Source organism: Balaenoptera musculus, chromosome 18 (assembly GCF_009873245.2).
Source record: "Balaenoptera musculus isolate JJ_BM4_2016_0621 chromosome 18, mBalMus1.pri.v3, whole genome shotgun sequence".
NCBI classification, from domain to species: Eukaryota; Metazoa; Chordata; class Mammalia; order Artiodactyla; family Balaenopteridae; genus Balaenoptera; species Balaenoptera musculus.
In genome coordinates, this window is record NC_045802.1 from 47,515,543 (window position 1) to 47,527,930 (window position 12,388).

The window sequence follows — 12,388 nt, forward strand, 5'->3', positions numbered from 1 at the left end:
GGTGGAAGAGAATATTTACTAGTCACACAGAATTAGTAACATACAGAGTGTTACCCTTCTGTTTATTTGGCCTTCACAGAAACTGAAGTAAACTGGCTCCATCTGTAACCTAAAAAGCTATCATTTCTGCTTGGATGTAACACATGTCCTTCCTGGAGCCTGTATTCATCTAATGTATCAAACAACAGTCCTACCTACCTATACTCACCTGCTCAGGATTCTAAACTGTTACAGTTAAGAAGGACCCAGGAGAGTCGAAGTAACTTATAGCCTCATTTGAGATTATAATAACTGCTGGGTATGTCAAAAAAATCACCCAGGTGGTAGAAAAAGATGTCTTTTATGTGAAGTTGACATTCAATTGTGGGCTAATATCTAGGGTTTATGAAGCACTTTCTTTCAAGGTGATACTATGACAAATATTATCTCTGTTGCATTCTTCCCAAGACCAAATGTGAATAGTTTGGGTCAAACACCATTCATTCATTCACTTAACAGAAATACTGGGGTGAAAGGAGAAGAAAGATCAATTTAGTGTAAGTGACAAATTTATACTAGAACCCAAGCCTGCAGACTTCAAGCTCTATTCATTTCATAGGAGGCTCCTCTATTTTATATCTTTTAACAATAACTGTGTTTGGTTTTTTCCATAAATTTATTAATTTACTTATTTATTTATGGCTGAGTTGGGTCTTTCTTGCTGCGCGCGGGCTTTCTTTAGTTGCGGTGAGTGGGGGCTACTCTTTGTTGCGGTGCGCGGGCTTCTCATTGCAGTGGCTTCTCTTGTTGTGGAGCACGGGCTCTAGGCGTGCGGGCTTCAGTAGTTGTGGCTCGTGGGCTCAGTAGTTGTGGCTCGCGGGCTCTAGAGCGCAGGCTCAGTAGTTGTGGCGCACGGACTTAGTTGCTCCGTGGCATGTGGGATCTTCCTGGACTAGGGATCGAACCCGTTGTCCCCAGCATTGGCAGGCGGATTCTTAACCACTGCGCCACCAGGGAAGCCCTTAAGTGTGTTTGGTTTTATTTGTTTATTTTTTACTTTGTTGGCCGTGCCTCGTGTCATGCGGGATCTTAGTTCCCTGACCAGGGATTAAACCCACGCCCCCTGCAGTGGAAGCTTAGAATCTTAACCACAGGACAGCCAGGGAAGTCCCAGTGTGTTTGGTTTTAAAAGCTGCTTTTTAAAATACATGATTTAAAGTAGGATTTCTGGGAAAATGGAGAGTTTGAGGGGATTAGGATCAAAAACTATTAAGTCTCAAGAATGAAGTCTATTTTGACTAAACACTCTTCTTGTGCTTCAAACATTTAAGAGTGAGGCCGGAGAGAAGCCACTTATTTTAGTTACTAATTGCAGGGGTGCCTTCATCATCCAAAATATAAGACTGCCTCCAAGGCATAACAGTGAAGTTCAGTAACCGCCTTTACTGGTCGCTTCTAGTTTACTGGATAACAGGGCAAGCGGACGGTGCTGGTTTATGACGCGTCTTCTTTCCCATCACCGTTTGGTACCAGCAGCCCCTCTTCCTTTGGGACACTCCTCCTTATGCGTGGTCGTAACAGGACTGTTAACCAAGGTAGGTACCCTCCCCACCTCGGCCAAGGGCTGGGCACCTGCGCCAGGCTGGGGCTGATCAGACTCTGACCTCCTTGACTGAGATCGAGGAGCTGGGAAACGAGTCAGCTCCCCTCGTTCTGGGCCGGCACCTGCTTCTTCAATCTTGCTTCGGGGTGCTGTCCTGCCCCCTGTGTTTCCTGAGGCCCAGCTCCTCTTTTTTTCCTTTGACTCCCGTAACCCACCTCACGTCCTTCGACAAAATTACCTTTGGCTTAAGTTAAACAGACTCAGTTTCCATTACTTCCAACAAAAGAAACTCACCTGATAAAGGAGACTAAACTGAATGAAAATTGAGGCAGAGGTAATGGCTGCAGACAGTGGATTCCTGCAGGGTCCTCAGCTCTCCTGTTACTGATTAGCTGAGGGTTTATGTGCAGCAGCTGGGGCTAAAACCCGTGGGATATGGGTTGGTTTTAATTGGGGGGTAAATAGGTCACACGCTATCTACTGCTCTCTTAGAACCGATTAAAAGAAATATGAGGATATTGGTCCTTCCTTAGGTAATGTAGTACTGTACCAAGAAATGTAATACATAGCCAGTTTGAAGGAAATTGTTAAGAAACTTTATGAAAATCTAGGGGTCAGCTGAGAAGAATTAAAGTAAGATGAGGATATATTATTTAATTTAAAAATTGCTAGTTCACTGTCCGTGTGTATACAGATAAATCTCCATGGCTAGAAAGATTATATTGGAAATACGACTTAAAAACCCAAATCAAAACAAAACTGCTGGTACCCCAAAGCATTCTCTTAAGATTTATGATCCTGAGTGGTATTCCCAGCACATTCAAGAACACATTAGGATTTTTGATTGGGTCCTAATATTAAGTCATTATTCTTTCAAATATATATATTTAGAAGTCAGCTTTGGTTAGCTAATTCTTTAGCCCAAAAATATCCACTGAAAAATACTGCAAAAGACTAAGAAAGACGGAGGCTCCTCTAGAGATATATAAAATAAGATCTTTCGTTGTTTTAATTTCATACATTAATTATAACAGAACTTGTACTGGTGCTAACAGTAGGTACATCATTTTTTTCATATTGGGACAGTTTTTTCCTTGCATTATTCATTAGTGACTCCCTAAATCCCCTTATTCTGCCTGTTTCATTACAACACAACCATTATTTTAAAGGTCTACATCTGAACAAGTTTAACAGGGAGGGGATTGTGATGGAGGGTAATGCACACTGCACACTTTAAAACTATAAAAAGCTGTATTTTAAGTAGCTTTCCCAGTAAAATCATGATTCCTGATTGTGTGGATTTTAAATATCCTTAAGCTATATAAAACCAAGCTAAGAAACAACAATTATGTGAAAAAATATGCTACAAATCCCAGAATTACAAACAAGTCATTTTGTTTTTTCTTTTCTTCTGCTTACTTTGGATTTAATTTGCTCTTCTTTTTCTGGTGTCCTAAGATTAAAAACTTAAAGATTATTGATTTTATAGAGACACAGACGTAGAGAACAAATGTATGGACTCCAAGGGGGGAAAGTGGCGGGGGGGTGGTGGTGGGATGAATTGGGAGATTGGGATTGACATGTATACACTAATATGTATAAAATGGATGACTAATAAGAACCTGCTGTATAAAAAAATAAAATAAAATAAAATAAAAAGATTACTGACTTTAGATCCTTCTTTTCTAACATATGCTTTCAGTGCAATAAATTTCCTCCTAAGCACTGCTTTTTGATGCAACCTACAAATTTTGATAAGTTGTGTTTTCATTTTCATTTACAGCTGACCCTTAAACAACACAGGTTTGAACTGTGTGGGTCCACGTATATGCAGATTTTTTTCAATAAGTATGTAGTACAGTACCACACGATCAGAGGTTGGTTGAACCCGTGTATGGGGAAGCACGGATATGGAGGGCTGACTGGAAAGTTATACACAGACTTTCAACTACACAGGGTCAGTGCCCCTAACCCCTGCTTGTTCAAGGGTCAACTGTAGTTAAAAGTATTTTTAAATTTCTCTTCAAATTTCTTCTTTGACCCCTGTATTACACAGAAGTATGTTGTTAAGTCTCTGTGTATTTTTAGATTTTTCCAAACAAGTCCTTTTGAATACTGAACTAATATTTCTTGGTCATGCTAAACTTAGTTAAAACAACAGAGATATTTTAATACACAATAGTACCACACCTAGCTACAGTGCTGAGAAGATGCCACAAATAACAAGAAATGTATTGACGTGCCCAATAAGACGCTAATATGGTCCTGAGCGGCGGGTTGGTAAAAACAAATTACTAATGAACTTTTAATAGAAAAATGTCTCAGAAGTGGTGACCTTTTAGCTCAGCATGATCTTATGGCCTTAATTCTCCCACAATTAGAAAATAATTGTAGAAAATAACTTACTTTAACTTTTTTCCCCAAATCATCTTTATTGTGATTGAAGTAATACTAGACACAAAAATCAGCTGATATTACAGGAATGTGAAACACTTTTATCGACCGTTCTTGCTGAAATTCTGGGTAATAGAGAATTGAAGAAAACTAGACCAAAGGTCGTTAAGAAGGGCAATCTGAAAGACAGCATACAGGTTTAAAGTATACATAATTGTCACCAAGCTAAACTTGAGGAGGTGGTGGAAGTAACGAATTTACTAGCTGACACTGGATTATAACATAAGAAAAGATATGGATTTGGAGGGATTTTAAATGTGGCAACACTGTGGAAGTACTTTTCATTGTAATTCAGGATACAGAGAACTCGCAAACCGGTTTATGATTATATAAACCACGGCCCATTTTCTCAATCTGTTATCAAACACTGGAGAGACCATGCTTCCAAACTAAATCTAAAGGCAACCTGCTGTCACTTATTTGCCAACACGTATGGATAAAAAAAAAAAAAAAAAATGAAGGCCAGGCAGGCACCCTGGGAACTGGAATTTTCACATATTAAAGTTCAGACACGGTATCATAATTTTTGCCCCGTAAGTCAAGAAGCAGTGAAATGCTCTGGTAATTAAAATAACATAGTCAATATTATCTATAAATAATGAGCATGCAAGGATCTGCAGGATGATGAGTAAACATTTTGGCAGGGAGCAACTGCTACATATTGGAATGGAAAGCAATGTCTTTATCAGGCCTCTCTCGCCTCCTTCTTTCTCTCCCCCGTCACATCAATCTCATGGGAATTTCCCAGACAAAAGCCTTCTGCTTAGCTTGTAATGAATTAAACATCCATCTGATTTAATCTTTAGCATTTCTCTTGCTCTGCCTACAGGTAACTAACTGCCACGTAGCAGAAAGCTGACTGGACAGGAGTGCAGCGAACTGGTTTTATGCCCACATCTGACCTGGAACACATGTCTGTCTTTGGACCTCCATTTCTACGTTTGTAAAAGTGAGAGGTTGAACTGAACTTGATAATGCTTACGGCTCCTTTTCAGCCCCACAGTTGATAACTACTGCATTTGGACATGTAGAACATGGGTTAGTTCTACCTGAGCTTTCTGAAAGGTTTCCAATATCAACAACTTGAGCACCTTCCTCTATTAAGGCAAAAAGTTTAAACAAGAAGGAATGTCCTTATTTTTATGACAAAAATCCATACTGCTTATATCCTTCAAAAAGTCTCGATGAAGTCATGTCTAACATTTGCAACTATATGCATGTAAATATTTAAGTTCATGGTAGCACAGCATATCAAACAATAAAACATCAAAGCGTGCAAAGGCTCTTCCTGCCCTCCCCAAAATTGGTGGCACGGGATTTTTTCACTTCCAAATGTGAAATGTGATTCACACCCAGAATGTGTCATAATTTGCATGGACACGCTATTAAAACTGGAGCTTCTTTTGTAGACGGCTACATAACATCTCAGGCATGTTGGTAAGAAAGGAATCATGACTGAGACTGGTGGTGGCAGCATACGGTTGGTTAGGGAAAATTAATCCTATTTTACTAATGGCAATTCCTATTCACAATGCCTAATTTTCTCCATTATCGTATAAATAGCCCACAGTGTCTATTATGTCACACATACCTCTGTCACATAATAGCCCTACGTGGATGCTTTGGGTGCAGAGTACAACCATGACTACACCATCATCAAACAACCATATACACCCAAGTCTTTGAAAACTCTGGGACTGGAGCAGGATGGAAAGAGAAATAAAGAGAAGAACGAAAAGCTATAAATGAGCATATACTACGTGCATGTTTTTGGAATCCTCCCACTGATCCTGGCAAGCTTGGAGCCTTAAATCAACTTCGACGTCCAGTTCAGAGATATTCCCCACCGAGCCCCTCCCTGTCCTGGTTCAACCTACACACCAAACACAGGTTCCAGATTTCTAGAATAGCTTCAGGAATAAAAGAGCTGAAAGACGACTTGGAAACAGCCACTCTCTGTGGGTTTGGTATCAGAATACAAGAGCTTCAAGCAAAAAGATCTGTGAAGAAGAAAAGCCTATCTGTACATTCAACTCTCTAATAAGACTTGCCCCATTTGCCCCCATTTGCCCCCACCATGGAGCAAAATATTTTTTTCCCTGTCATTATCATATGTAAGAAAAAATACCAAATGCTCTTGAAAAGGTTCACATTGGAACAAAGGAAGGTGTGGAAGAGGAGAGCTGTGACACGTGACATAGAGAATGAAGTTCATGTGCTGAACCTCAAAGGCTTCATCAATCCTCAAATCAACAAGTATTACTAGAGCGGGATGGCATTCAGGGGAGAGCCATTCTGATAGAGTTTACGTCTGGTCTGGATTGCTACCTCTGATTAACTGAATATCAAATGAGTTGTCCGGTGAGCTCGTGTTCTCTACTGGGGTGCTAATAGATCTTGCAAGAGGTTCTTCCTGCCATTTCTTAATCCTAAAAGTTAGCAGATAGTTATAACAGACCTGGCTCTATCCTAACATCTGTCATTGGACCCTTTACAGTCTGGTGCTTTCAGCTCCTTCCTGGTTATGTATATTTTTTTAACTACATTTTCTTTCCATTGCAGCAGGTTTGTTTGTCTTGAACAGACATTCTTTTCCACACCTTTCTTCAGCTCCAAAGGAAATGCGGCCACAGGAATGAGGCCAGTGGACCGACGCCGCCTCTTGTACTGACATCGTGCACAGAAAAACACTATTTACAATTTTAAGCCACTTTTACTCAATAATAAACAGTGGTTTGATAGTTCAACCACAGCTGTTGACATTTACAACCGTCATGCATTTCCTAGGCATAACTTACAAGTTCAAGCTTTTACATCTTTCACTGAGGTTTAATGCTTTACGTGATGAACAGTATTTTTTAGCTGATTGCGCCACTTGCTGGCTTCACAGAATCACCCAACATCACTCACATATAATGTCTGTGGATCTAACTCAAGCCGGAACCAAGTTAGTGCTGAACTTGCCATCTAATTCTATAAACTATCCCAAACTTCTATTTTGCGGAGAGCAGCTATCACTTTCATATCCATGGCTAGCGTGAGTATTTAAAACTTCTGGATTTTCAGAGCCAAGACTTCACAAAGAAATAGCAAGAGTTTATCACTTAAGTAGATGTAGATGCTGGGTGATTCACTGGGCTTCTTCCCAGCTGGGTGATTTATTTCCATACACCAGCCTCATAGTATTTATGTAAGAAAAAATTCAAGGTAGCATATGCAATAGGATTTTTAACTAAACTCATGACCCAATAATTTAGAAATGTCTCCAGGTCTTTGTATATGTGTTTCAATCAATAAAGGAAGTGCTGTGTCAACCCTCTGCTTTTCCTATTAATTCTGGGTCTTTACTCAAAAACCTTCTTCTTGGGGATGGGTTTTCTGACAATCCTCTTCTTTCCTCTATAGTTTTCCCCTTCCCAACTGCTCACTCCCAAACTAGTCTTAAACAGAGCTGATTACATTCTCCTCTGAACATCATACTATGAATGTATCTCTTAGAGCATTATCCACATTTTATTATATATTATTTGTATAAGGTAATATTTATATTATATATGTGAGGCATTACACACACCCCTCTCCTACAAGACAGTGAGCCCCGTAAAGACAGAAAGCATATTTTATTTATCTTTGTAATCTAGTGCCTGAGAGTGTAAATAAATGTTGCTGAATAAGTAAATGTTGAATTTTCTCAAGCCTAGTAGTAAAGATCCCTTTTGTTTTTCATGGATTATTTCTCTGGAGATAAAAGTGGTTTAAACTTACTAACCAAATACTGTGCTATGAATTATGTAGGAACAAATTATTGTTATTCTAATATTCCAGAAAGGAAAAGTGAAGGAAAGAAAATGTGTTATGTACTCGGTGTTCCACATTTAGCCACTGAGAAATAAGGTGTAGAAACTGGATTTCATACCTGACAACGTGGTACTCTACCCATTAGCTTATGTCACTCACTTGAACAGTTCATATTCTCTATTTGTAATAAAGTTTCTTTAGCACAATATGCTTTGGACTAAGAAGGCATATCAGTTCCGTGCAGTCAAAAAAGGGCCTGATTTCTCCCTTTCTTTTATGTAATGGCAACCAGCATTATTATCCTCTCAGCTTTCCAGGTTTGACAGGGAACGGTATGCTTTAGTGACTGTGAGAAACCATGAGGGGTGCCCCAGCTTTTAGGGAGTGTGTAAGCAAATGGCTGTTTCCTCTGTACTCCATTTCCCACTCTGTGAAAAAGAAAAGCGTAATATTTAACATCACCAAGCTACTGTGAGGGTTAATTAGATTTAATGGGGGAAGGGAGGCAAGCTGATTAGGCACTATTCAAATTCAAAGAATCATTATTTTGTGTCTAAAAATAATCCCAATTTAGGAGTAAAATTAATTTGGAAGCTCAATCTTTGGTAATCATCTTCCCATACCTAAAAAAAAAAAATGCCATAGTTTTTAATCAAAATCCCATTCTAAGTGCAATTCAATGAAGTAAAAGAATGGAGACCTGTAAATGTCCATTCACCTTTGAAGTAAGACAGTACACAGATCAGTTCTTTCTTTTTCTTTTTTCTTTTCCCTACTTCCCTCCCTCCCTTCCTTTGCTCCCTCCTTCCTTTTTTTGAAGATACACTATGTGTGGAAAGGTTAATTTTGGAGAATGGAGTAACGTAAACAAGTACAGATTTTAAATCTACATTGATTTTTGTTCGTTTGTTTCATATGAAACATTTGTGAAACACTTTAAATTCCCTCTTTAAGGAATCAGTAATCAATGTTCTGTGGTTGAAATAACTCTTCAGGTCATATCTGATAAGTTCCATCTCTATTTTTGTTCAAGAACTAGTCAGTCCACCTAGAGGGGTGGGATACAGAGGGTGGGAGGGAGACGCAAGAGGGAGGAGATATGGGGATATATGTATATGTATAGCTGATTCACTTTGTTATAAAGCAGAAACTAACACACCATTGTAAAGCAATTATACTCCAATAACGATGTAAAAAAACAAACAAAAAAAAGAACTAGTCAGTGAAAGAAGATCTTTGTATTCCCCAAATTAAAAAACAAATCCCTTGATATTTAAGGCTAAGGTCAGAAAAAGGGCATCTAAACAGTAATCATCATAATTAATTTAATAGATTAATTTACTATGAAAATCTTCACGAGAAGTAGAAGCTGGTACCTGAGAAAAATCCGAGTTGTTGTCTAAATCTTACTAAAAAAGTGTCTTCTAAAAATGGGAAACATTCTTTAAAAATGTAACAGTTGATAATCCTTGGAAACATGCCATATCTGTTAGGAAAAAAAATGTTGCACTCAGTTTTTGGTGAGTGAAGACGCTTTGGCTGGAAAGGAACTCTATTCGTGTTTGTTTAGAATTTTCCAAAGGAAAGGGAAATAATGTAGTTCAGTCAGTAGAAATGAATTCTCTACAGAGAAAGCAGGAATAATTCTCTTTTAACACAGTCCTATTAAAAATTCCCATAAGACTTATAAATTCTCATCACCTAGACTGTATACTCACCAAGCAAACTTCTGATTATTCATTCGATTTCCCCGGACCCTTGATACTGGGGACGGATGTACCCTGTAGGAGATGAGAGTAATCCAGTCATTGAAAAAGCATTTTCCTGATTATAAATGAACAAATAAAAAGTGATCTGGCTTATAAATGATCTCTTTTAGATTTGCTTAATATAAAATGCCCCAGAACTTGAGCACCTCTTAGTAAATGGATGCAGTTAAATTCCTATGCCTACAGACCAGCAGTCAGTCTCTCTCTTTCCTTCTGCACCACTTTTAACATAAAAAGTGTTTGTCACAGTGTTGACTGTGAAGATCCCCCCCAAAAACAGGACCAGTTTTAGTAAGTTGATTCATTCATTCAGTCCAACAAAAAGTTACTGCTGCCTACCTAATCCTTGCCAGGTTTAGGAGTGCATAAAGGTAATGTAAGGTCTGGTGCTGGCCCTCAGTGAGCCCTTTCTGCTACCTGTTTCCATAAGGAGGACACGAAGAGACAGTCTAAGTATACACTCCCTCAGTCAACTTCCAGATTTAAAGCCCTGAAAAGCAAGATAATGAAGGGGATCAGTATACGCCACCCCAAAATACGCTACTGAGGCATAAGGATTATTTTCATTTGAAGGCAACCACAAACAGAAACAGGAGGAGGAGCTCTCTACCTTCCCTTTATATGCCTAAAAGCAGGGCATACATTTCCCTTTTGTAAAGGAAATTTTCATTTTTAAAGGCGTTCCCTCCCCCACCCCATACCAGGAAGCGGAGTACAATGTACAACTCTTATCACCAAAAATGGTATTGAGATGAGCTGACATAAACAACCCTTATATACCATTAGTTTCCCCCATACATTTCCTAGTCACCTTCCTAAAATTTAGCCCCCCTAAACGTCCAGACCCCCTTTTCTTTTGACAAGGCACTTCTCTACAATTTATTACCCTTTGTTAAAACGGTATATAAGCTTCAAATTTTAACCACCCCTTTGAGTTACTCACCACTGAGTATTCCTGCCTGCATGTATGCATGCATGTTTTATGTATAAATAAACTGTTTTGATTTTTATTCCTCTTGCTAATCTATCTTTTGTCAGTTTAATTTGCAGGCCCCCAGAGCCCGAACATGAGAGCGTAGAGGAAAAAAAATTTTTTTCCCTCCCCTACAATAACTTCATCCAAATGTCCAGGCACAGAATCTGTGGGAATGGAGGAGAAAGGATAGGTGAATAGTTATTTCTAGGAGGAAGGTCTTCTAGATGTGATACTCTCCAGCCGGGCTTTAAAGAAAACAAAGTCATTTCAAACCTTTAGCTAAATTATGGGGAAAAGATAGTAAAGACTATATTGTTTTACAAGCTTCCAGGGTTGGAGTCATCCACTGGAAATAGTTGAAATTTCTAGGAACTGCTAATATCTTCCAATCAGGAGCTAGCTGCTGAACCTCCATGAACCTCCACCTCTTTGTGGGTCACTTACCGGCAGCACAATTTGCTCTACTTCCTGTCCTTGTGGACACCTTCCTGCTTCCTGGTAAAGTACCTATCTTTACTAGGTACTTGTGAGATCTAGGCAGTCGTTAAGCTTGTGTTATCTTTACCCTTTATGTCTCAGACATTATTCTATTTACAAGACAAGAAACAAAATGGGGATTTTAAATTGGTCTTAAAGTCCAGTTAGAACCAAGAGCCCCAAGGTTGATTAGAATCCCAGTTCTCCATAGTTGTTCAGCGAGTGAGAATCATTTCAAAACGGACAGTACGGTTCTAGCCCCTCAGAAGGGCCAAATGCAGTCTTTCCGTAAATCCAGAGCCAGGCTGCACTTTGCACTCAGAAGGCTTATTTCTTCCAACATCCCTTATTAACATTCTTTTCCTCACAGCACTTCTCAATGGATTCTGCAGCTGAGCTGCTCAGCCCAGATTTTTCTGCTCCGTATGGGGGAGGGGTTGTTAATTATGCAGAAAGATGGAGAGAGGCCAGACAGCCCCTCTGGTGAACTGTCTCATTCAAGCACGGCCCACTTCCTGCTGTTTTGCAGCCACAAGGATCACCTGTTGGTCCTGGCATCTGGCCACAGGGGGGCCTATCGGAAATGACAGACTCAGCTAGAAATGAAAGCCAGCTCATATTCCAGTACCCCAAATTGGGGAGAGAGAGAACAAACACGCAATAAAAATGTGTAAGAATTATACACAAGGTAGCAAGACTCATTTTTTTTTTTGCTTTCTTTTTTCTTTCAGTCTGTCTGTTTGAAACAAAGTCATCAAAATGGAATTGTGAGCCAAAAACTGTCTCTCCAGTTAAAGTTCCCTGACCTAAGGGAAAATGCAGGAAATCCTCTTGAACCTTGCCTACATACCCCCTGGGGTGTCAGACTCCTACTGCCTAAATAAAATGTGAAGGAGTAATAGCCCACATACTCGCAGTTCTTTAATTTGCTCTGCATCCATTAAATGTTTACCTCATGTTGCTTCCTCCTTAACCCTATTTCTAGTCATCATGATAATTCCACCAGGTGAAGTTTGATGATATAGAAGTACTGATGCTTCTCACTGCATATATCAGTGGGAAAAAACGGGTCTGTTTAACCTATAATTACAATATTCTCTAAGTAATTGTATCTTTTAGCAAAACTTCATTGATCCATAGATCAAATATTGTAAGTGGATAATTTCTGTAATTGTTTAACAGTCTTCAAAGAATTCCTGATTGTGTGTGTATGACCAAATAATTATAAGGTTTCTTGAAATGGTAAAACAAGAAGGGTTTTTTCCCTTCCCAAAGTGAGTAAATTGATAACCTGGAGCTTACTTTATCTGATAAAGCAGACCGTAAAGATTT

The 12,388-nt window shown here is 39.1% G+C and overlaps 1 protein-coding gene across 1 annotated transcript in view; it reads right to left on the reverse strand.

The window, feature by feature from the left end:
• The window catches only part of KLF12 (Kruppel like factor 12), a 460,117-nt gene that overhangs the window by 72,891 nt on the left and 374,838 nt on the right, over positions 1 to 12,388 (reverse strand). Inside the window, 1 exon segment of the mRNA XM_036831128.1 lies at positions 9,553 to 9,615. Coding sequence (XP_036687023.1) covers positions 9,553 to 9,615 — 63 coding nt within the window.